Below are 25,691 nucleotides of genomic sequence, written 5' to 3'. Positions count from 1 at the left end.
ATTGAATAAGTAATGAAAGAGAAATGGGTGAAAACAATTATAATCATCTTAATTTGCAGTGATTATTACAAATTTTTGTCAATTGATAATCAAAGTCTTCAAGATCAAGGCTTGAGAAGATTTGATTTAAAGTTCTAAGGAATTCTTAGGCAGTGATAGAAAAACTGCCACAAATTAATTTTTTAAAAGCTTTCTAACTCTTTGAAAGATTGTGAGAAGTATTTTGAAAAGAAAGATGGTATTGTGTCCTGCCACCAGAGCATATGGAGTTCACAGAGTATCTGATCTTAAAACCAAATGTAAACTCTTTGATCCTTCTCTTACTATGGATTTGTGGCTATCTGTTGCTCTGGGACCCTGCTCAGGAAAGCTGGCCCGTCCGTCCTACAGCAATAATCACAGAAGTGGGACTTACTACCATAATGCTCCTGTATTTTGCCACGGACTGGGTAACAGATGCAGAGCAGAGGGATTCACTTCTCTAACTCTCTTCCTAGTCTCACAACCTGCAGGCATACAACAAATTCCACCAAATTTGTTTGAATACAGGTGGATATGGTAAAACTGAAAATGCGGACACCTCTTTCAAACATTATGAGTTTCATGTCTCTTTACAAAACAGAGCCGCCTAGCAGGCAAAGCTTTCTGACATTAGGCAGGAAGGAGCAGGATTTACCCTACCAAACAGCAGGCAAACTGAATCAGCACCAAGCATTTGTCCTTCTGCTTAAGGGTTTTAAGATGTTTGAACTACAAACAAGTTCTTATGAGCCAACAGCATAAGGAAATACAGATACAAGATGAGAAAAGCAGTTGGATATCTTGACACAGACTGTCAGCAGCTTTATGAAAATTTGTTGTACCTAAGGCCCATCACAGACAAGTTTTATTTCATTCACCTCTGTAGACTTAGTTGTTTGTTTCCTCTACAGAGATAAAATCTGAGGAATTAATATGTATTTTTATTAGATTATATGTACATACTGTGCTCTGTCTGGGATGGCTGCATGACCCTGTTATGCCACGTAACTCCAGTAAATTTACATTCACTGTATTTTCATTTTATTGCTGCCTGTAGACTACAAGAAACGATTAAGACATTTCTTTTACCCATTCATTTTAAAGGGTCCCCCCACACACTTCAGTAATTGCTAAGGAAGTTACTGTTACGCAGAGTGTCATGTTAATGCCACAGCAAAATGGAACTAATCATGAAATGCAAAAACGCTGATCATGACATGTTGATAATGATGTTACGGTCAAGCAAATCACCCTGAGCATGCATTCTTACCGTGGAAGCTTAACCAACAACTTCTGAATATTTTGTTTTGGCTTTGAAAAACTCCATTTGAGCTATAGCATAGCTTTTAGCTATAATTATGCTCTATGATAGCAAATACATAGCATTTTTCAGCATGTTGTATGACAGTTAAAACTGTCTGCTTTTTATTTCTTACTGGGATAAGGAACGAAGTCAGGACTGCTGCATGGCTTAAGAAAAGGAAACAACCAACCAGAATGTAGTAACAAGGGGAAAGGGAGAAAGAGACAATCAAAAAACATCCATGTTTTCAAGACTGATTAAGCAAGCAGACACACGGTTATTCTTCAGGGCACAAATTGTATAGGATGAGACTATTACACTGCATAGGAAAGATTACAGGTAAAATTCACAGAAAGTGCATGTGGTAAGAATATATGCAAGGGACAATTAAGAAAAGTTAGAACAAGTTGATTAAAAGTCTCAACTTAAAATGAATTAACTATCCTTAGATCTTTCTGTCGACATTTTCATTCAAACTGAAGCAGTCTTAATTCCATTTAGCCAAATTCATTTCCAAATTAATTCAAATCAGCTGAACTGAATAAAAGCTACTGTGATTCTGGATGAGAGTTCCTGCACTGAATGAGGGGCAAAAAGAAAAAATGACATGTGAAGTGCTAATACAAGTTGTTATTTCTAAAATTATCTATTCAGCAATTCAGAACTTCTTTTTTAATACACTTAAAGATATATACTGAAACCTACAGAGGAGACAGGCCTTTGCTCTCTCAAGCCTTTTCAATTTTCATATAAAATGGAGTTGATACCATTATACGTCTTCTTTGCAAATCAGGCTTGCATGCTTTCACAAGAGCACAAGAGACAATACTAACGTGAAAAAAGCTCTTAAAATTATAGCTTAAATTCCACACGCTTTGTACTTTCCATTGTTGAACTGCCTCCTGTTTTTTCCCCTTCATAGTTGCGTTAAGGCATCACCATAGCTGTATGTGAATTCTGTAGCCTGTTCCTTCCTTGCACTGATGATGCTTAATATAGTGTCCTGAAGTTGCAAATCTCACTCCAGTACTTGTTCACTGGGCTGAATAAACATCTTCTCTCTGACTCTTCAAATTATATAACAACTTTTACATGACACATCTGCACATTTTGCGTACAGAAAGTGTATTTTATTATTCAATTCTCCTATCCATAACCCTACACATCTCTTTCATTTTAAAGGAAGTTTATTCTCAGATCTTTAAAATTATTAAAATTTTCCATTATTTGGACTGAAATATAGGGCCAAACATTTTTACTACTGTGCCATTTTCAAGGATATTGAGAAATGAACAAATATGTAGTAGCTCGTATCAGCTGTACACATGTTCCCAAAAACAGAAGGCATGTGGTAAACAAAAGCATCCTTTTGCTAACAAGATACCTTACTCTTCCCACTGTTAGTTGTGTTTTAGGAGAAGTAGGATTGCCATGACATGTCTACTACATAGCAATTTAAAAGTAAGCCTGAACAAACACATTATAGGCTATCAAACATGAGCAAATGATTAGCAGAAGCAATTTGTTGCCAGCTCATGCTTACAGTGTTTTGGTATCTATCGCATAGCTTACTTTCAGCTCTTTAAAATGCTGATGATTTAAGTTTAATGTAAATTAAAGGAACTCAGAGAAAGCAAAAAAATCACTTCTTAGAGTTTTCAAAATCAAGATGTAAAATAATGCTCCAGTCAGTTTATACATCTTTACAGACGTCAAATTGGAAAGACATTTCCAGGAATTCACACATCATTAATCGAGGTAGCTATGGCCTCCTTTTTCAGCGTAGTGAGGTACCAACTGAATTTGATCCTCTCTGAAAGGTCCTCACTGAAAGCAACTCTAGGAATTGCACTGTGGAGAAAAACTTCATGCCAAATTTTGATTCTGCCTTTGATTTGATTTGTTTCTTGATAGAATTAAACTAAAGTCTAAGGGTGAGATGCACTTTATTTCAAATAGAGTACACACCTTCTGACACATACTCCCTTTAGACATTTACCTACTACAGAGTTCACTTAATTCATACATTAAATTTCTGAGAAGGAAGGCTTAAAATATGGATGCAAATCAATCAAGTACATCGAAAGCCCACAGAGACTGAAAATCAGTGTTCTGGTGAGCAAGAGTTGTTAATAAAATAGTTTGCATAAGGAATCCTATTTTATGTGGAAATTAAGAATGTACACATTTAAATGATCAGTACCACTTAAACAGTATATTTGATGTTCTATGGCATTTCCGTAGATGACATTGCTCTTATTAGAAGTGCAGAGATAAAGGCTGAAAAAACATAGCATAGCTGTAAATAACTCTTCAGTTCAATGAGTCTGATAATTATATGCAACTTTGATAGACTATATTTAGCAAGACTTTCAGATCTGTTAGACACTTTACACAGTACTGATCACCAAAGTGAGCTTATGAAATGCAGAAGGTTTTCTGTTTAATATAATGTCACAGAAAAGTGATTTTTTTAAAAAGTGTCAAGTCCTAGGCTTATTCTTTTTCTTTTAGAGTGGCATCACACGCTTGTCAGTGAAGCATAAGCTACACAGCTGTTACATCTACTGTATGACCTGTACATATTGAATTAGCCACTGTCTTTTTCAATTCTGGTTCATCAAACTTCTGGTCTGAGGGGCTTTAATCTAAATTTAGTAAAAAAAATACCATTCAATGCTATCTTGTCTATCCATAATTCATAGCCTCCAGCCTGTTCTAGATCTAAAGCAATTGGCAAGCTTTTCTTTTTTCTTTTTTTTTTAACACAATAACATAGGATGCACAAAAAAAATTCAGTACAAGGATTTATGGCAGCAAATCTTTAGGACTGCAGTTTGATACTTTACTGAGATATATATATATGCATGCACAAAGAGATGACATTAACAGATACGGGCCTTCAGACAACCATAATCACTCCTGTCCTCATATTTTTAGATTTGCATTCATTGTACATTAAGAACAATAAGCATATCTACACCTGAGAACATATATAATTTAATTTAGGGAATAAATCAAAACAAATGCAGTGAAGGTAGTGTAAGACCTAGTCCATTAAGATCTGTCAAAAACGCAGCATCATTTCTGTTCCAAAGAAGGAGCCTATTTCCAGTACTCACAATTTTCTGAATAGAGTCTCAGCCACCACCTCTTACACTAAAAGTCTTTTTGTAATAAAGGTTCTCCTTGACCCACAAACCAGCACTCTCTTTCTCCCCCCCATCACCAACTCTCCCCCTCTAAAATTTCACTGAGCAGTAAGAGTCACTGAAATAAAGAAACACGGAATTCCCTCACTCAAAAAGAAACCTGACAGATTTCCACTGGGCACCATATCTTCCTGCCTTTCTGGAAGCTATAAAAAAATCAGAGGTGAGTTCCTTCATCCACCTAACCTGAAGATCACCAAAAGCAGGGAAACAGCGCTCTGTGCACAATTAAGTAATGCCCTCATAAACAGCAAATTGCAAGGCAACATTCGCAATAATATTTGAACTCAGTTTTCCCTTCCTGTATCGTGGGCATAGCTCTGAACCCAAAGACAGCTCAACAGCATACTAGTCTTTTCATGAATCCACTCATTAGTATAGTAATCTCTTTTTAAGCCACTTCAGAAAAGGTGCTCTACGTAATTTTACCCCCAAATTCATACCGTGCTTAAAACATAGAGATAACACACTTCCTTCCTGGACTGAAAATTTGCATTCCACTGCTGACTTCCACTGGAAATTTAGTAACTATTGTCTGGCTACATGCACAGTCTCTGGAAAACTCCTGCAATCTACATGAAAATGATTGTTTCCTAATCACCATGTAGAAAAACTACACAGACTAATTTCTCTGCCGCCACAAACCCGAAAACTGTCCCCAGATCTTTGGCACACCACGGCAGGTACTGCGGCATTTGCCCTGAGCAAATCACCGGTCTGAAGAGGAGCTCCAGTCCCACACTGTCACTTTTGCACAGAAATTTGGACTTTCCGTCCCTCCGGGTGGTGCACCCCAACGCTACATGCAGGCTTTGAGTCCCACTAAAGAAACCTTCCTCTGCCTTTGGCCACTGGCTGTTTCCCCCGATCACTGCACACATCTGCAGACTGAAACCCATGCGGGAAGTCAACAAACAATTGGTGTCGTGGGAAGAACCACCAACACTCATAAAACATTTCCAGCCATATCACCTCCTAATCTTCAAAGCAATCTATTTCAGTAAACTCCTTGTTGGCATCAAAGTATTTGTGGTCCTGCACAAGCCACATGGAATCAGACCAACCCAGAAAAAAAAATCTGCAAAACTTTTGAAAACACCTCCACAATTACTAAAATTATCCACATATAGAAACTGGAAATGCCTGCTGTAATAGCAAAAGTAGAGAGTAGTCAATTAGCTAAACAACCACTTAGAGAAAAAGGTTTTGAGTAACCAAATGCAATTATTTATTGGATGTCGAAGTATATTCTGTTAGAAGGCATCAATTTTCCTCAGTGAAAATAAAATAGGCTTTAGAAAAAAGAATTTAGAAAGGAGTACTTGGAAGTATTTGACTTATACAGATCTATACCAAAATAAAGAGCTGATTATTAGTATAGTAACAGAATTATAGTAAGTCTATAAAAATATTAGAGTATTAGAAATATTCTAATAGAGTAATTCCTAAAATGTCAGTGCAGAACTAGGAACTTTTCTACTACTCAGTATTCTCTTTGTTCATTATTACTTTTGTACCAATAAGCTAAAAAATATGTTCTAACAACTAATGTACTGCGTTATTAACTATTACAGTGTCAATGTATTCTTGCTATGAGATTTATGTTAATTAGTCTACAAACTATTATTTAACAGCAGAATGCACATGAGGGAGTCTAGTAATTTTGCTTCTTTAGTTTATAATAAGGAAACTAATCTTGCAGTGCCCTTTGGGAAATCCCAAAGAGAATTTTTTTGTAGTAAGAGAGATAGTGCAGAAAACCAGAAGAAAACAGTCTTTTACTCAAAAATTGCGGATGAGAGAGCAGCTGCTCTAACAGATCTCTCAGATATATATTGACAGCATACATAAAATCAAAATGATTCACACCTGACCAGGACAGAAGCTTCTTTCACAAGAAATCAAAAGTGATTTGAAGTAACAGAATTTTATATCATATACAAGTCCATAATTTTCATAATTTTGTCCTTGTATTTATTCTTCTTCTGTTCAAGCTATTTAGATTTCTTTTCACCTCTTCATATATATAGAAATTAGAAATCCAAACTATAGTTAGCATTAATGGACAACTTAATATCAATTATAAAATTAAAAATTTTAAACAATACCTGCCTCAGAAACATTAAGACAATGAAATACAGAAAATACTTGCAGGTGACTGATGTTACTTGCAGAATGAGCTTTTTATCTCCTAAAGAAAATGTAGCAAAGGACATGATGAGAAAAAAGTAACAAGATTGTAATTATAGGTTTTAAAATTTGCTCTAAGTAGAAGCCATCTGCAAAATAGAAGAAAATGATACTTACATTTTTCCTGCTTTTAAAGAACGTAATGTATTGGGGTGGGGGTTTTTTGGTACAGATATACACTAAACAAATGTAAGAATTGCAGAAACACCTCTGTGTACGTAACATAATAGAATTTTTGCATATGGATGGATACTATTTTGGCATCGTTTCATTTCCTCTGGAAGAAGAGAGAGGAGAGTGTTTTGTTTTGTCTGCATTTGATTTTGGATTTAATAATAGACCCGTCGCTTTTCTCTGCAGCAATCTACATACATGTGCAAGAAAATTAATTCTTGCACAGACAACATCAGTTTCTCCATCATATTACTGCAATTTAAAAAAGGTGGAAATACTAAATGTTTTTACTTTGTTTTAGTTTTGTTTAAAATAAGGAATCAATGGCACTAATAACTCAAGAGAGATACCAATAGCTACTTATCTACATCTCCTAGACATCAGGTCCAAAAATGAATAATAATATAAAATCCTTATTTTTAATTGTAAAGAATATAATTTAAACGATTATTCAGAACCTTAAATAAATAGATAGTACATGCCTGTAAGCACTGGAAAACTAGAGGAAATAATGATAATGCCAACATAATTCATGCTACATTTATGGTACCTATAAGCTTCTAATTATTACACTCTTAAACAAGAAATACAGAATTGCCCCAATGATATATTATGACATGTAAATGTCTCTTATGGGTAGTACTGTGTTAATGTGATGTATGTGTGTACACAACATTTCTATGTGAATCTCAAGTACAGCCTGAAAAATATTTGTCCAATTCTGTAATGTAGAAGTGAATGAAAGAAGATCTGGCCTGTGAGACAATTAGGTTTGACAGACTGGGCAGACATATGGGCAAAAACTAATGAACTACTGTGAAATTTCCAGGAAGCATTTTCATTCTATATTACATTTTAATTGATTTTTAAAACTATATATATTATTTCAATTCTAAAGTTTCCAAGTTGAGCCTATTGCCCTGAAAAATTCTGTACACCTGCATTCTGAAAAGTGGAATCTGTATCTTTACTGGATTAGCAACATAATGAAGTCAATAATAATAAGCACATGCTTAAATGAAAGTACTTTCCACAAGCAGGCTTCCGTTGATTAGAATATATGTACCATTGCAAATTGCCAGTGCAAGAGGAAGGTCTCTGTTAATGAAAATGTATGCTTTAAAGAGCTTGAAGTTTTTACATGCTGTCTTTGCCTTCGTTGCATGCTTTCATTGCAGGAATATGAAGTATTACTCAAATCTGAGTCAAAACTAATTGCTTTTGTTTAAAAAAAAACAGTAGGACACCATTTTGCAACCTCTTGCTGCATAACTGCATGTACCTAACATTCTGGCTTTGACATTTCCAGTATAAATCATAATTATTATTTATACAGGAATTAATTTTTGCATTAATGGGAAAGTTAATTATTGCACACACTACTAGGCAGCTTCTGAATGGATGTAGTTAATCATCCATGAAGATTATGAACATTTCACACACACTGAATTGTAGTGAAAGGCACTTTCATTAAAAGACCTATCTGCCGCAGCTTGTAACTTTCCCCTTCACAACCCCAACCAAGGCTTGATCCTTGCCCAAAGATCACCTTGTCACTTGGTCTTGAAAAACCTCATGTTGAGCTAGTTTGTGCATGCTTAGAATCAAGAAGTTTTACACATGAACTTACTATTATTTACACATTTTTTGTATAGTCTGACATTCAAAGTTGATTTTATGCAAGAAAAATCCTTTTCTTACACACTGGTGGCTTATTTTTCAGTAAGTATCTGAGATAATAATATTTCTGAAATTTAAAATGCCGTAAAGCGCTATAAGCAAATAATCGCAGGATTTTGCAAAAGCACTTCAGAATTCAGGTATTTTTCTTTGTGGTTAGTATGTTTAAAAACAGAGTACCAATTCAACTCTTAACATTTTATAATATGGACATCTCCTGTAATACAACCTGACAAATCGAATGGCTCAGAAAAATATAAGAAATAAATAGAACTGAAAAGTTAAATGAAACGTATGGAGCACAATGTGCTGAAGTTGAATTTAAGAAGTCACGGATTCCATGTGAAAATACAGATGATTGTTGCACCTTTGAAGCTTAACTCACTAATTCAATCCTGTATCAGATGAACTATGAAAGAGAGGATAAGATGTCGTATTTAGCAAGTGCTTTCAATGAAGCTGAAACTGTAAAATATGTTAATAAAGTACCTTCCTCAAAGCCTAAGCAGGAATACTGAATCTAGAGTCCTGTATAAACTACACGCTTGACTGTGATAGTACAGGAGGTTTAAAAATTCATTTTATGCTAACGTAATTTCAGTGAGGGACAGGAACGGTTAACTGCGTAACGGTTAAGCTTTGAATACTGGAGGTATTACAAGTTCGGGCTGGAATAAAGTTGAGGTTCAGACTACACTTCAGGTCTGGTAATGAATGGGAACCACGCACTTGGTTCACTTGGCACTAAAACATCATTAGGTGCTCCCAAAGTTGCCAGAATTCAAATGTTAAAACATTCCTCCTGGCGTGTCAATACAGGGGAAGGTGCCCTCAAGCCTCCTGCAGCAGAGATAACCGAACTACTGTGTCAAAATACAAACCACTGTACCATAAGCAGGAAGATTTACCTGAGCCAGTTTCTCCACCCCACAGGGTCCAGTCAGGCAGCAAAAGCTGTCTATAAACTGAAGAAACAGGAGTGAAGAGAAGGCAGCCGGGTCTAAGCCCTACCAGAAGAAACCTCTCTGCAATAGCGATAAATGATCCTTCTTCAGACTGGTTATTAGCTACAGAGTTGAAACTGGTTTTAAAGATAAAAATCTATTATCAAAATGAAATAAGAAGTTTGTTTAGGTTATTTGGAAACACTGGTATTCTATAAAAGACCTAACACATAGCAGAACCAGAAGCAGTTAGAGGTATATTTTGATAGCTGACTCCTGAACTTCTCTGAATGCTGGAGCACTTTAAGTGTTTTAAAATTATTTCCTTTTCAAAATTTATGCCTTATAAATTGGTTCTTACTTGTTTATTTCAATCTTCAATTTTTCCTTCCATTTTTGGGGTTCTATATCCTATAATACCTGATCAAGTTAAATTATATACAGACAACCACTGTATGCGTTTTTCTTACAATGCCTGAACATATGGTGCTGGGCAGACTGCAAAAGTTTAGATTCTGTTATTAATAGAGTTCGTGATCACCCCTTTCAGCCTTCTCCCATCAATTTCCTACAACTTGCTCACTCTTGGTATTTTGTGAGCATTCACTTTTCCTATTTCATTAGTACCGACAGACATACAGCATAAACAATTGCTTCTGCTTAGAGAGCACATGATTTACACTATTTTATATTTGAAGATGGCTACACATTTTAGCACAAAACAAAGTAAAAATCCCTGTTTTAGTAAAGTTTTAGGACAACTATTTATGCTTTTATTAGAAGTAAATTAAAGTTGTAATTATTCTTTGTACTTTGTGACTTTTATTAGATTTTTCTTCTTTCAATTAATCCTATGTTAAATAGAGCAGGACTTGAATAATAAATTCAATATGTAAAATGAAGTTCTAAAGCACCAGATATGATAACAAATATTATTTTAAAATATAGTGACAAAACACTGGTAACTGAAACCATCAGCTCTCCCCTCCATCACAAACTCTCTATTTTCTTCAACTTTGCATAGCACAACTAAGGAGGTTTACAGATTGCCTCTACCGAGCAAATATAGAAAATAATTCTGCTAGTGGATAAAGAATCCCATTTTCTCTTATCGGTTGCAATTCTCCAGATCATTTTATTTAACAGTGAAGAAAATAAACAAAGAAATATAATTCACTTACGAATTAAAGGAGCGCTTAACTTAAAAGTTTCAGTGAAAGACTGTGAATGAAAACTTCGTATTTTTCAGGATTAAAAAATACGAACAGTCTGTTTATTCGCATATTACATTAAAACCCTGAGAACATTTTTGTGGTAAAATACAAAGCCATCAAACTAACAGTCAGCCTAATCTATAATCTGCTGTAATGTACAGTAGATTGTATATGTTATAATATTTACAAATTCATATGTATGATAACGATCCACCTAGTAAAGTCAGTTCTGTCAGAATATGTATCACACACTTCAAAAGTGCTCTGCATGCTAATAAGTTTGCTTTCTATTTCTTATTTTTTTTCTTTGTGCAGTTAGTAGTGAGAGTTTCCCTTCTGCGCATCGCATAAAACCAGCTAGGTTAGAATTACACAAAACAGGTATTTCCTGAACAGGAACCCATGGCACCACTTTTCCACCTTAAAAAGCATGACAGCAAAAATCATGTTCATTAAAAACCCTTGGACCACAGTTGTAAATTCACTTCTCATGGTTATTCACACCGTGGTTGCACAGTCTTAGCTAGCTTATTCAAATCTAATCCTAGCAAAGACTTAAAGATGTGGTCAAATCTAAGAAGTGCTTTGCTGGACCATGGTCTACACAGGAAAGGCGACTGTGCCATCTTTTAATTTTAGTCTCTTTTAAATCTTCCAGTAGATCAGTTTTGTTTCGATTTTTTCAATATTTCTAACACTACATTTTTTAAAGTGAGAGAGTGAAAAAAGGCCTGAAAAAAATTTGAAAAAAATGTTGACCTTTTGAAAAAATTCACTTATGGAGCATTATCAAGCTTACATATTTCCAACCTAAAAGATAAAAATTTCTGAATGTTTACTAGCAAGGGAAAATAGAATTTTGAATGAAAAACATCCTGTAACTCCAGTGATCTTCCTCTAAAGAGCAAGCACTAATTATGAGCTCTTTGATTCATGCCCTTGTATTACACTGCGTAATTTATAGACAACAAGAATTTCATTTAATTTTTTTTTGTATCTGATTACATCTTTGCTGTTTTTTTCAAAAAGTAAATATACAGTTTTCTGTTTTTTTAAAAAGGAATGACTTCAGTAGTCTGGCATGCCTGTTAAAAATACTTATCATATGTTTTGGAAGTGAAATCTACATCTAGTGGGAAGGTTTCATTTTCAAGAAGTTACTATAAAGAGAATAATAAGAAAAATGAAAAAGGAACTTACAATGAAGAATCTTTCAACAGTTTCCTGTTAAAGACTCGGTTGAGTTGCAGGACTCAGTTTAGCAACAAAATTAAATTTACATTCATGATGAAAACTTACATGTGATTGCAATTATAGAACAATGAAGATCTGAAGAACATTATGAAACACCCAAACACACCTGTAGTTAAAAACATACTTCTGTCCACTGACATTAGAAATGCAAATCATTTTTCACAGACATGCGAATTTGGAGTTTTTCTATAAACGTGGCAAAATCTGTAAGCAAAGATTTTATTGAGCCCTTTATACTGCGATGTTCTGCCAACAGAGCAGAAGGGGATTGCAGCTAGAATACTCTGCCTTACTCTCTGTATTTGGCACACGTGTGGCCAGTGGTATGAGAGATGAGTTACGTTTGAACGAAGTATTACAACGGGAGAGAGACACCAGCATTTGACCATCAAACTATCAAGAAATGAATTTATGGGAAACATTGATACTCACTTTCTGCAGAAATGCAAAATATACTGGTAGGGCAGATAAAGAGATTTCCCAATTTGTGCAATTCCACGTATATATCTACACTGAATACACTGAATACACTCTCCCAAACATCACAGAATTTTCCAAAGAGGCTAGCAAGAAGAAACCTTGTATCTTTTAGATCTCTGACATTTGCTTTAATCTTATGGACATCAAACTTCTTTCTTTACAGAGGCAACTTTACAGGTAAACCTGTAGATAGATATGTTAACAGAGTCCGGGAGAAAATAAACTCCCACTGCAGGAAACAAATTTAGCCTATTCTTACATTAGTAAGATGGCATCTTTTTACAAGTAGATCCTGACAGCACAGGCCACCACATCACTGCCTGCATAATCCATAGAGAAAATTAAAATACACGAAAGAGAAAATAACTGCAATCAAAATACTTGAAAAGTTCAATGAGCTACTAGTATTAGAAAAGTATCATTTTGTCATATTAAGTATTTCCAGAAATAAGCCTATTAAACTGAGATCCTGCTGAAGGATAACAAGAATTCAACTCTGCAATACTTAAATTTAATAACATGCTCAGCCAAATGCAAAACTCCATTTCCTTCTAGATCAAAATTTAATTGTTCCACTTCATTATTTGATAATAAGAGTGCACTCTATTAAAAGGCTTATTTATTATTGTTTTTCTTGGGTCACTACTGAAAAACTCCAAGGTAACACTCTTCCTCTGTACGAAGTTTAGGATATATAAAATGCAATCTAATTCAGAGGAAATAAAGATAATTTCCCTAAAATAATACATTTTTGCAATGTAAAATCCCCTAAGAACACCTCAATAAAACAAATATTTCCAAATTACTTCAAAGAGATTGCTTGCACGTAGAAAAGTTTGTGGAACTGGACAAAGAGGTAGAAATAGCAAGACTCATTTCTATTCACATCCTGAATTCCACACTAACAGAATCTCCACAACACAACACGCTGCAGCCAATACAGCCAATACACCAGTTTAACACCACTTATATATGAAAAATATTATCAGGTTTACAAAACTAGTAGTCCATAAAATACAGGCAGTACTGAAAACGCATTTAAGTAGATACGTTATACTCATGATGGTTCTGACTTACCCTCGTAGAAGAACTGACCAAGGAACCATTCAGATTGCCAGTGTTGCACTTGAAATTCAAATGTTGATCAGGATGATGATCTATTTCCCAGCTTCCCAAATCATGCACCGCTGACTTGCCAGAATTTGCAGGTATTTTCTGGAAGGCAGTGCAAGTCATTCCTGTAAAACTGGACGGTTTGATCATAAAGGCCTCCAGAGCAATATTAAGAGATACCTGTCAAAACATATTGAGAAGCAGGTATGTTGCTAGCATGTTAATATAATTACATATATGTGCATTGTGTATTTACTGCACATAGTTTATAAAGCGCTGTGTATGTGCATGCCTCCATACATACACGTATGAGTAACAAATTAAATGGAACTTCTTAAAAAAAATGAACTAGTATTCTGTAACAACTTAATGGTTTTGCTTGAATCTTCTTCCTGAGTAAGCAGAAATGCATAATGGGATAACCAACAAACATAAAAAGCTCCTATTTTTTATCTGTGTCGCAACTGGGTCATTATCACCTCCAGCAAATTAATCCTCATTTAAAGAAATACAAATAAAAAGTGAATTAGCAATAGCAGCAGTAGGAATTAAAAAGAAAAAAAACACAAGAATGTGCTCTGTACCTCAGAAAAGAAAGAGAAAGATGCTTGGCTGTTTGGCTGGTGGATCAGATGATTGCTCATTATTCTTTACAGATCATGAGCTTTTACGATACTAAGCGTGACTATACGGGGCAATGCACCACATTACAGATCTCTGGCCTCTCCTTGAATGAGGTGATATGTCTAGATGAAGACTGCAGCCCCGTGCAGAGATAATCAGTCTGGACTCCTAGAGTAAGGGATTTATTTCAGCACAGCTCTGTACATGATACAAATAGCTCACGTTATAATCAGGTTAACTAGCTTTCGCTGTCACCATACTGATGGACTGCATGGTTTCTACTTCCAAACACAGACTGTTTGGGGATCTGTGAGCATACAAATTTTGCACACTGCACTGCAATGTGGAGAGACCTGAGTAAAACCACCGAGAAGTGTAAGATTCACGAATACACGAGTACTAGAACACATGAAATCTTACGGGTGAGACAGACTGCGTGACTTGTTGGATTTGGAGGGTTCAGTCCTCTTTTGGACTTATGAAGAATTTTCTAATGCACTTTCTTCAGTCACTGATGATTCTGCACATGTCCTAAATGATAGTACTGAGGCCTCAGTAAACAATATATTTTACCTCTAATAAGATAAAAACTAGAAGCTGCCAGTATATTTAAAATTTCAAATTAATAGAAGTCTAAGTGGTCTTTTCAGTATCTAAATTCCCCAAATATTTCCATTTTAGATTAAATGTAGATTAAATTTTCTTTTTTGTCCTTGCACTTTTTTTTTTTAACATTTGAGGAAAACTAAGAATCAAATAAATTTTATAATATATAAAAATTATCCAGTGGATAACGGAAGTCTTAATACCTGAAAACAGGTGTATGGATAACTTTTTGTACTATCTGCAGAAGCCTATCTGCCAAGCAGTTTGAAAATATATTGCTTGCAGGAGACTATTATCCATATCGTGGGAAACAGGCTAAATTCAGTTTAGACCACTGTCTGACTACAGGTTTTCTACAATCCTGGGAAAAGTCACTTAGCCATGTATAATTTCAAGTTTCCTGCTGTAGAATGTGCATAACACTAGTTCCTTATTTCACACTTGTAAGATAATGCTGAACAAGCAAATGTTAGCTAGATAATGTAGTTATGAGGATTCTGGTGACTTTACAACAGTGAACCCTATTTTTAAAAAATTGAATATAAATTATTTAAACATAAAGGTTTTCCACTCTCAAAATATTCCTGAAAACACCTGGCAATGTTGAAATTATATGAGCATACCATTGTCCGCAGATGGAAACAGATGGGTAAAATACACGGTAAAATTAAGTTCCTTATGCAGGACTGTAAAACGAGCTATAAAATGGATACGGATGAATGCAGAACAAAATTATCCATGGAAACAAGCTACAGTCGGAAAGGTACGCATTACGAAAAGCCACAAGCTAATCTTGTCTCTAACTGTTACAGATATAGAAAATGATAATTTGGTGCCCACGTTCTAAACCTCAGATAAAGGCATCACTCAACAGAAGGGCCAAGGAGTACTGTTACGTGGCTAAGCTGAGAATAGCCCTTAGGGGAGCACAGACAAAAAGTCACATTGCAATTAGCCTAAAATATTCTGATACTTTCACTGGACAGAGAAAGAAATGAAAAGTCCTTGGGAGTGGGGGGCTTGCAGATTACTGTATGCTCTTGAGAAAGCATTAAGGAAATAAATGTTTTTCTACCTGCAGGAAGTCTTCCTTTTCTAAATACACATCTAATACACACACGCACAAAAACCCAATGAGGAGGAAAGCAGTGCTCAGTACCACCAGGACATTAATTAATACCCCCAAGTTGAGGGCAGAGCTCCGCAGCTGGGAGCTCTCAGGGCTGGGCACCTGATATATGTATGTATTAGTATATTAAATAAAACACTAAAAGTACTGTCCCACTTGCAGTATATTCATTCGGCATTTATCCAGTATTTGAAAGATGACACTGGCTATTCTTCATCTACAGAGTGTTTTGTATGCCCTCTGACAGCAAGGGGGATTTAGGAAAATCCAAATGAATGAATCCATCCTGGCGTTTATCTGAGCTTGAAATTAGTCATCCCACAGCCTCACAGAATTTGAGAGAGAGAGAGAGAAAAAAAAGAAAGCATTTCCGTAAGAATAACTGTTAAAGTCATGGCACTCAAGTAGATTTTCAATATATAGAAAACACAGCCATGCATATGGGATACAACTGTCATGTTTTACAGAGGCTCATTTTTTTCAGAAATTGTATTACAAACTAGTGCCTACTTAAGCTTGGGTTTCTTTTTCTTCCCCCTGTTTAACCAAAAACACAAAACACAAAAGAGATGCAATCTGGGCAAGACAGTTTTCTGGCTGGCTCTCAAAAGGAAAGGACGTGTTTGGTATTGCACAAGATGACATAAAAATACTCCCCACTTTGGTTATTTACAATTAGGCTCAAGTGTAAACTAATTCTCCTTCAGAAAACTGTAACAAGCAAAAAGGTAAAGCACAGCAAAGAGGGTAGAGGTAGAGCTCTACATTCGAGTAAACAGAAATGGTCTGATACGAATGTCAACAGGCTCCTGAAGCAGTGACAAGAAAAAAAAATGACCTTTGGCACTTGACATTCAAACAAAATCCTAAGCACATAGCAGCAGAGCCCCCTGAACTGTCACATTTCAAAATTATTCCAAAAGGCCTGTTATTATCTCTGTATTTCTTAATATAAATATATTTATTTAGTATTACTGTTTTATGTAAAAACAAATTAAATAAAAACCAGCCCAGTATATTTTTTTTTAGTTTATTTTGTAAGTGAGAAGACTGCTTTTCTAAGATTATATGTGAAAGGACCAAGGTCATTTTGCTATTTAGTTCAGCCTATAACGCCATTTTATTTTTTCCTTTTATATTTTTTGCTGTAATTGAAACTAACACTGAACTCTCTTTTACATAGTTTCTTAATGAAAATGCAGTCGACGGTTGAGAAAATAATAAAGGCTGCTAAAAATCAAGCAAGCAAGCAAACCAGCCCAAGGAGCAAAAAGACTTTAAAATATTTGTCTAAAATTCAAAGAGGATTAGTTTCAAGCTTCTGTTTTAGATCCATTTCTACTATTTTAGATGTTGAAACTGACAAAAAAAATAGATTTTAATGTAACAGCCCCTCAGTATGCACATGACAAATTCACATGAGCTGGAGGCCAAGAAATATGAACAATTATTTCAAACTGCCAGCTGGCTTCTAAAAAATTATATCTAGCCACAAATTAGTGATCTTTATGACAAGAGACACCTTTTTTGATCAGGACTTTCTAAATGCTGTAAGCAAGTATTATCTAGAATCCTATCTGAAAGGCACATTAAAATCTTCAGGCAAAAAGGAACATGTTGTCTTTTCTCTTATTAAAAATTTCACTTGCTTAGCTTAATCCTTTCAAAATGAACCCAGATGCTATAGTGACGATAAAAATAGAAACCAAGTGAAGACTAAGAACACTAGAGAGACAGTGTTGTGAACACTCTACTGTAAAAATAAACATAATAAATCAAAGTCAAAAGAAAAACTTCTTAGGAAAATCAGTGATATCCAGAGAAAATATTCAGTCTTCCAAATAGAATCTCAGAAAAAAAAAAAGTCACAGAATCCAAGAAGATCTAAATAAATGGACTATACGGTATATCTGCCTTATACAAATTCATCTTCTTTCTCTGTATACCAGTTGATATTAAAAAAAAAAAAGAAAAAAAAAAAACTTATTTTTCAAATATATTCCAGCAAAAAGCTTTGTAATTTTATGAAATACCTTTGATACAACTTGAACATTGTTGGTCAGCACTTGACCTGCAATGTGTTCCACACATTGTACAATCCTCGTGCAGGCCCTGTCTTCCTTTTGAGCCATCCACAACACATGGTCATCGACCAACATTATATTGCTGGCAATTTCAACAAGAGCATCTCCAATCTGAAAAAAATAAAATAAAAATAAAAGTAGCATCTGGAAAATCCACAAAACCAGGCAAAACAATGTAAGAATGCAACTGAAAGCAGGCATCTTGTTATTCTTGATAACCATCATTTAAAGACACTTTTGATTCTACTGAGAAAATTTAAATAGATGGAAGTATGAAGACCAAGGAGCGAAAACAAAAGTTCAACCGAGTTTAAGGACAAACCGTTTCATTCACAATTTTAAAGCACATCTCCAAGATACAGCAAGAAAATTGAGTCTTTCACTGAGTGATTAATGGAATCCCAACTATAAATTGGGAAAGTGAAGAGAAAAACAGTAGGATATGGGAAAATGTGCTTTTTATATCAAAATTGCCATCCTCTTTCTTAAACTAATTAAAATTAACCATACCCCTCTAAAGAACTGTCTCATGGTTAATCCAAGGACCTTTTTGGGGTGGGGGAAAAGAGGAGCAATAGTATATTGGAAGAAATTTTTGTTTCACATTTAGGAGAGTAAGATATGCACCTATATCATCTTAATGTCTACACAGAAAGGTTTTGTAACATTTGATTTTTCATTTACTCCTGTGACTGATCCCACATGATAATTTTTCCCTTTGCCAGATGACATTTTGCAGGTTTTATTAAGTAAGACTCTATGTGTTTCAAAATTCTGCCAGTATATCACATTTGAAAAGAATAAACACCCCTGTGACTATTTTTGGTAATGAATTTCAATTTGAAATGAAAACATTTACTTTCTTACATTTTAAAACTTAACATAAATGAGATTTTAAAGATCACATTATCATTATTATTTTTGAAGGCTTATGGCTTTCTCAGAACACATAAAGATAGCACAAAGAGATACAAGGATGTCACAGATAAACCTACACGAAGAGGTAAAGAAGAGAGGAAAAAATGACCAAGAGAAAGAAATAAAGCTAAAAAAGGCTCAAGAGGCTAAAACTCAACCTAAGCAAAAAGTAAAGCAAATACACAAATAATTCAAGGAAAAGGGAGAAAATTCAGTAGTGGTGAAAAAGGTTTAAGTAACGACTAAGGTTATAAAGTTAGTTCTGAGCTTTCAATAAAAATACATACATTTCACATACATTGCAAGGGACAGAGAAATAATGGGAATTTATTCCAGAACTATTCCAGAATTATTTAATCGACTTCTGAGACCGTAATTACTAGATGTAGATGGCTTTTGACAAGATGACAAACAGACTTACCGATACAATGAATAATACTAAAACACATATTAAGAGAGTGCAAGGAGTGAGTTATGAGAAAAGATTAAAGTATACACCAATTGGCTAAGCAACAATTAACTGAGGTCAGAAAAACAGTCTATAAATATACAAAAGGTGAGAAAAAAGGAGAGGAAATAATTTATATTATAATTAAATGCATTAATGAAGAATAAAAGCATGACACTGAAAAAATGAAAATTTGGGCTAACAAGCATATATCTTCCTGGCAGTGAGTTGTAGTATATTGCAAAGAAGCCCCCAGAGCAGCTGTTGAAGCTCTGTTGTTTGACAGGTGAACCACCAGATGGTATGAAATACCACTAACTTACATACAAATGAATAATCCTGTGCCGACTGGGAAATAATTCCAGGGAGGATGTACAGAAACAGTACTAGTTTAGCCAGAATTGTTTTAAAATTATTTTGTTAAATCATGGAAAATGTTTGCATGTTTATTATTTTCTAATGATTTTATCTAATTGTAGCTTCAGCTGTTAGTTAATTCCAAACTAATAGACACCTTTGTTCATAGGTTGCTTTGTAGCAAATGAAGTTTTATCGCATTATTAACTATATGAGTGCTACTGTCACTTTAATCAGGTATGTCCTTTTTCTTTTTTTTTTTTTTTTTTAATCTTCTGAGTGAGAGTCAAGAAATAGGTGTTAATAGAGGGCTGAAAGTATGAGAAGCCTGCTTAGTGAACTTAACAGATGATAGAAGAAAGTGTAAAGCTGAAATCAGAAAAAAAAAAAAAAAAAACAAATTAGCAGAAGTGTTCTAAATGAAAATTATAAGGGATCACGAAATAAGAGGTGTGGAGGTAAGTGGTGGAAAAGGAGATGTTTTGATACTGAAAACCAGAAACAAATCTTATTTGAAAGGTGGAAGAAATCAATTAAGAGATTAGAGGTGTCGCTTGATTTTAATGAATAATGCATCAGCTGCCAGTACATTAGGAAAAGCAGAGAGACTTTTTGGATGAATCAGATTCTTTCTTTTTGAATGGTAAAGTTTTGTTTTGTAAAAAAGCAGTAACATTGTATCAGGATTTTGAGCAAGGAGGCTGAAATACAGTTGTAGCTTTGAAACCTGATTCTTGGAGAGCGCTTAATAACACACTCTAGGTCGGACATATGATGATGAAATTGAAGTTGGAGGCTTTCTCAAATTGGCACTAAAATGTTAACTATTACAAACCCCAAAGCCAGAAAGAAATGAACACTGCCAAACCAAAAGAAAACAAATGTTTTAACTATAGCTATCATGTGTACAAAAATTATAGTTTATGAAATCTTTATGCAAGCAGTTACTCTGAAAATTAACAATAAAAACTATTATAAACGGTGCTATTCTCTATAAAAAGCTATTTTTCCCTTAGGCTTTGCATAACACTTTGATTAGATTTCCTTGTAAAAATGCCATACATTGTGCTTAAAGTTTCTGTAGAAAGTTGTTCTTAAAGACACATTTTCCTTTCTTCACATGAAGTCATACACATTTTCAAAATTCAGTGAAAGCTTCCTCCACAGTTATTCTACTGAAGCTAAATGGAGAAAACAAAACAAGCCTTTTGTAACTCCTAGATACAGCTAAGAAAGCAGTCAGAGAGACGTTCTAATTTGTTAGCCATAGTAAAAAATGAAACGACAAAGAGCTAAAGAAGTGGCTCACAGATATTTAATCTCAAGCAGCGATCTCATCTGTCAGGCAGATGAGATGGCTCAATCTTCCTTTTAGGCATAAAGAAACACATCGTAGTATATGCAAAATGATGGCAATCAGAAGACCAACAGGCAATTTTAGAAGCTACTCTTCAGTGCGTGTCTGCATACATTAAGAATAGGACCCTGTGTGAAGACATCACTTCTAAGTGATACTTTTTCAGTATTCAGAAGATATCTTACATCTTCAACTTCATCCACGAAGACAATTAACTTTTCCATTATATAAGCCAAATATATTACATCCATTTTATCCGCAAAGTGAGAAGCACCTCTTGTGTAGGCTGTCAGCTGGCGGGAAAATTCAGGCACGCTTGTCAAATTGATGTGCATCTGAAAATACATCAGAATTGTTATGTATAATAAATCACCTAGCTCAGTTCTTTAAAAATGGAGAGCCCATCCATTTGTGTAATGCTTGCTATAATTTCACATGGAGTTATATGCATTAGTAGTCCCACTGACATAAATTTAAGGGGCATGTGAACGTATCTTCAGCCTCAGGTCTTAGAAACTATTGTTGTCCTCTGAAGACATCACTACAACATGTCAACAAATTTTGAAATCTGTTGCTTGCCTGCTTATCCTAGACATGAACTAACTGGCCTCGCAAAATATTACAGCCACCTACCAACCTTGCCTTGGCTACATCTTCAAATCAATGTGCAACACCAACAGTATCACTGAGGGTTAATATACAGTGGTGAGAGGACAAGAGACAAGTTGCCGGGTGTAAATTGAAATAAATTCAGATTGAATATAAGGAAAATCTTTTTTACTGGAAGGACAGTCAGGCATTTGAACAGGTTGCCCAGAGAGATTGTGCTGTTTTCATCCTTGGAAATTTTCAAGATCTGAGTGAATAAAGCTCTAAGCAACCTGGTCCAACCTCATTGCTTACCCTGCTTTGAGCAGGAGGTTGGAGTGCAGTCTAGAGACCTCCATTCCAACGTGAATTATTCTATCACCCTGTAATTTCTCTGGATACTCTTAATATAATGGTTGCTCTTATTTGTAGGAATACATCTGAAAACAAACTTCCTATGGTGGTATCTGGCACTATTTATTGGGAAGAAATGATCACGGCAGTTGAAAATGGTAAAAGTTGGTAGGGCAGATACAGGTCTGTGACACTCTCCGTTCTGTTACGCTCCCTTTCCGCTTCATTTCTGTCTGTTTATGTCTTATCTCTTTCTATTCTCTCCTTTACTTTCTGTAAGAAACTAAGAGAATACTATTTTTCCCCCCTTAGAAGACATAAAAAACACATTCTAAAGTAGTCTTCATTTTTGCAGCTTTTTCAAATCTATTACAGCACAACAAAAATGAGGAAAGGCATTTTCAGCCGGAAAAACTCTGACACAGGACTTTAGGACAAATTAATGTCTTTCTGGTAATAATATATGAATGAAAGGCAAAGAAGTGAAGCACTGATGACTCTGCCAAAATTACTAATGGTCATCTAGGCTCCAGGTACCCAGAAGAAAAAAAATTAAAAAGCAATAAATGCTGTGCCCTTATTCCTACTATGATTTCAATGGCCAAAGAAACACATTACATTTCCAGTAAAATATTCTGCTTAAAGTCCAGCTATCCCAAAGTTGTGGCTGAACAGACATTTTCTTGCAAGCTATTCAATACAATCTATAATATAGGAAGCAACCCGCGATTTCATAATGTTACCTGACTAAAAGCATGAAGAACTTGAGTTACTTCTTGTGAATAAGGACACTCAGAATAGTTTTCTTCATCCCAACGTCCAGTTCGATTACATTTACGCCATGCCTTAGAGTCTTCTGCTCCATTGTGAAAGGCAATGGGGTTAAATGAATACTGAAGACAGGGATGGTAGGCAGTTATCCCAGCCAAAGTTTTGGGCCATCTATGAACAACATGATAATACAAAAAATCAGTGTGGAACATCTTATTTAAAGGCAACTTACAGGGTACTATATGCAGAATGTTTGAGAAAAATGTGGTAATGCTTTATAATAAATTATTTTGCTTTATAATAAACTACTTTGTTTCCTTGGAAAATGACAAAACTATGCAGGCTTTAGTCTGGCTAATGACACATTAATTCTGCATTAATTCTAGGAAGGTGTTTGCTGCTAAAGAAATAAAAAAGTAAATGACATTTTCCTTACATTCATTTTTGCAGACTGCAAAAAGCAGAACAGAAAGTCCATCAAGCATAAAACAACTATTATTAAAATCTATAAAAGGCAAACGTTCCAAAATGTACATGACAATCTCTGTCTCGCATTTTGACCCAATGCCACAAAGCCCTCTTGGCCACAAAGATTTATCTAGTGTGACGCTAAACCAGTCTTTGAGGACAAAGAGTAAGATAAGAGGAGCCAGGAAGGACTGTTCTACTTAGCTAGCAGGTCTACTATCTGGTATTCTTGTTCTCTGTATCTGCTGCATTCTCTAGAACTGCACAGTGGGGACCTGTTTCTCTTGGTACCATATCCATTGCCTTTTCCAGAGAAGTATGGACAAGGCAGGGTGGGTAATTAGGAGGAATCAGACAAAAATAGAAGTGTATCATCAGCAAGTTTCCAGGTGCCCATACCATGTCTGGAAAGGATGTGGTTCTTACTTTAATTGCACTGATGTAATGACTGAAACCAAGCAATCATAAAAATGTTCTGCCTACCAGTGAAACAGAAGCCACATCTTGACAATCAACTTGACTCAAAAATACATATTTGCCCCTGTCAGTTGTAAGATGCAGATTCATCTAGACTTAATAACCTGTCAGGTTTTAGGATAGGTATATTTTCTTAATTTCCAACGAAGAAAAGGCAAGAAGAAAAATATTTTCATTTGTCGTAGCTGTCACTGGAATAATTCATTATGTGATGTAAAAACAGCTGATGCAAAATGAAACACGAAAGGAGTTTCATGAAAAATTGAAACATATACCATATTATTGTATTTTCCTTTTGTTTCTCGGCTGAAATACTATTTTCAGTAAAAGATTTGCATTAATCAAATTGGGCTACATGGTAGCACCTTATCTCAAAATTAAAACTAAAGAGGCAATTCTGAAACCAAGGTGCACAGGTAGTAGCATCTGGCCTTTATGATTAGAAATGCTAGGACATGACATCTCTGTTTGGATTTCAGAATACAGTGAGGCAAAAAACAGTTTATAGTGAGCAGAAGAACAAAATATGAGCAAAATATGGTCACTGTATAGAATATCTTTCAGTATATAAGGTCAGTTTATTCTGACTCACAGTGCATAATTCTTACTGCAGCTGTGCAATTATAAATACCACCTAGGCTGGTCAACTACAAAAATCATGCTTCCATAATACTTAATGGGGTTTTTATTCCTTTTTTTTTTTACATAATAAAAGAACTGTTCTTTTTAGCTTTCCTTTTGTGGTTCAACTCTTTCTACTTATGTACTTGCTATGTTATCAGAACTTCAAAGACCTTTCTTAAAAAAAATTATGGGTGTGAGATATGGGCTGCATCTCTGAGGATAAATCTTTGGAATAGTTTCAAGTGCTAATGCTAAGTTTGAGCCTGCTAAATTCTCTGTAATTTTAAATTCATTCCCCTCAAATGTCAGAAGAATCTATGGACTCAGCATCCTTTTGATACATGTTTTAAAAATAAATTTGTATGGACTCCTGGAAAGATAGTCAATAAGGAGAGAAATGTGCCCTCCTGCTCTTCTGATTTATATAAAATGACAAAATGCCCCTAGTGTTAGTTTGTGCAGTCTGAGGATTTATATATTTCTTATTTATAAAGAAAAGGATGTCATTTTATGGCTAGAACATGGACTTCATAAAGTTGTCATCTAAAAGATTCACTGTATGTTATCTGATAGGATGTATATATTTTTAAAAGATCTAATTAAAATGCATTTAAACACAATCGTTATGGTAAACACAATGACAGCTTTGCCATGACAAAAAAACAAATCTCTAGCTAAGATTTTCAAAAATCTCTAATGGATTAAATATATGTTCAGCAATTCTGTTATGCTCACTGGAACTGAGGTTAACACATAGTAAGTTAGCTTTGTGGCACTGAAAAAACATGTGAGTGGGTTTCTCCTCACTTCTTGTAGCTTTATTCCTAGCTTACCAAAAATAAGATTCTTTATCAAGAGACCCTTGAAAAAGTCTTAAAGATAAATTGAAAATGAAGAGAGGCATCTGAGTCAGAAGCATTTGCAGGAAGTTCTGATGTTTAACAGGAAAACTCTCTCTGTTCTACTTTTCCTCCAATCAACTATTCTCATTATTATTCACTTGGTAACAAATTACCTTCTTGATTTCTCAATGAGAATGCTGCCATACATCAGTGTTACTGTAGAGCAGGTACTGATATTTTGCTTAAGAGCTTTATATATATCATGAAGAGCCAGTTGAACACAAGACCAAATTTTACTGAATTCTTGACTTTCTTCAATTTATGGGGTTTTAAAATGAAATAACCCCCCCAACATATGGTGATAAAAGTAAAGATGAAATAAAACTTGCATTAAGTCAACAATACTGTGCAGACAATAAGATTTATAAAGCAGGACTGGTGTGTTCTCTTATTATGCTA

The 25,691-nt window shown here is 34.9% G+C and overlaps 1 protein-coding gene across 2 annotated transcripts in view; it reads right to left on the bottom strand.

Moving 5' to 3' along the window:
• LOC134142530 (adhesion G protein-coupled receptor A3-like) overlaps positions 1-25,691 on the bottom strand; it is a 272,865-nt gene that overhangs the window by 110,013 nt on the left and 137,161 nt on the right. For both annotated transcript variants that reach the window (XM_062579679.1, XM_062579680.1), the window contains 4 exons: positions 22,794-22,992; positions 21,294-21,443; positions 17,978-18,139; positions 13,550-13,765 (listed from right to left, as the gene is read on the bottom strand). In XM_062579679.1, the coding sequence (XP_062435663.1) occupies positions 13,550-13,765; positions 17,978-18,139; positions 21,294-21,443; positions 22,794-22,992 (727 nt within the window). The remainder of the gene's footprint in view (positions 1-13,549; positions 13,766-17,977; positions 18,140-21,293; positions 21,444-22,793; positions 22,993-25,691) is intronic.

This window comes from Rhea pennata, chromosome 7 (genome assembly GCF_028389875.1).
Source record: "Rhea pennata isolate bPtePen1 chromosome 7, bPtePen1.pri, whole genome shotgun sequence".
Classification (NCBI taxonomy): Eukaryota; Metazoa; Chordata; class Aves; order Rheiformes; family Rheidae; genus Rhea; species Rhea pennata.
This window is presented reverse-complemented; position numbering and strand designations above follow the sequence as displayed.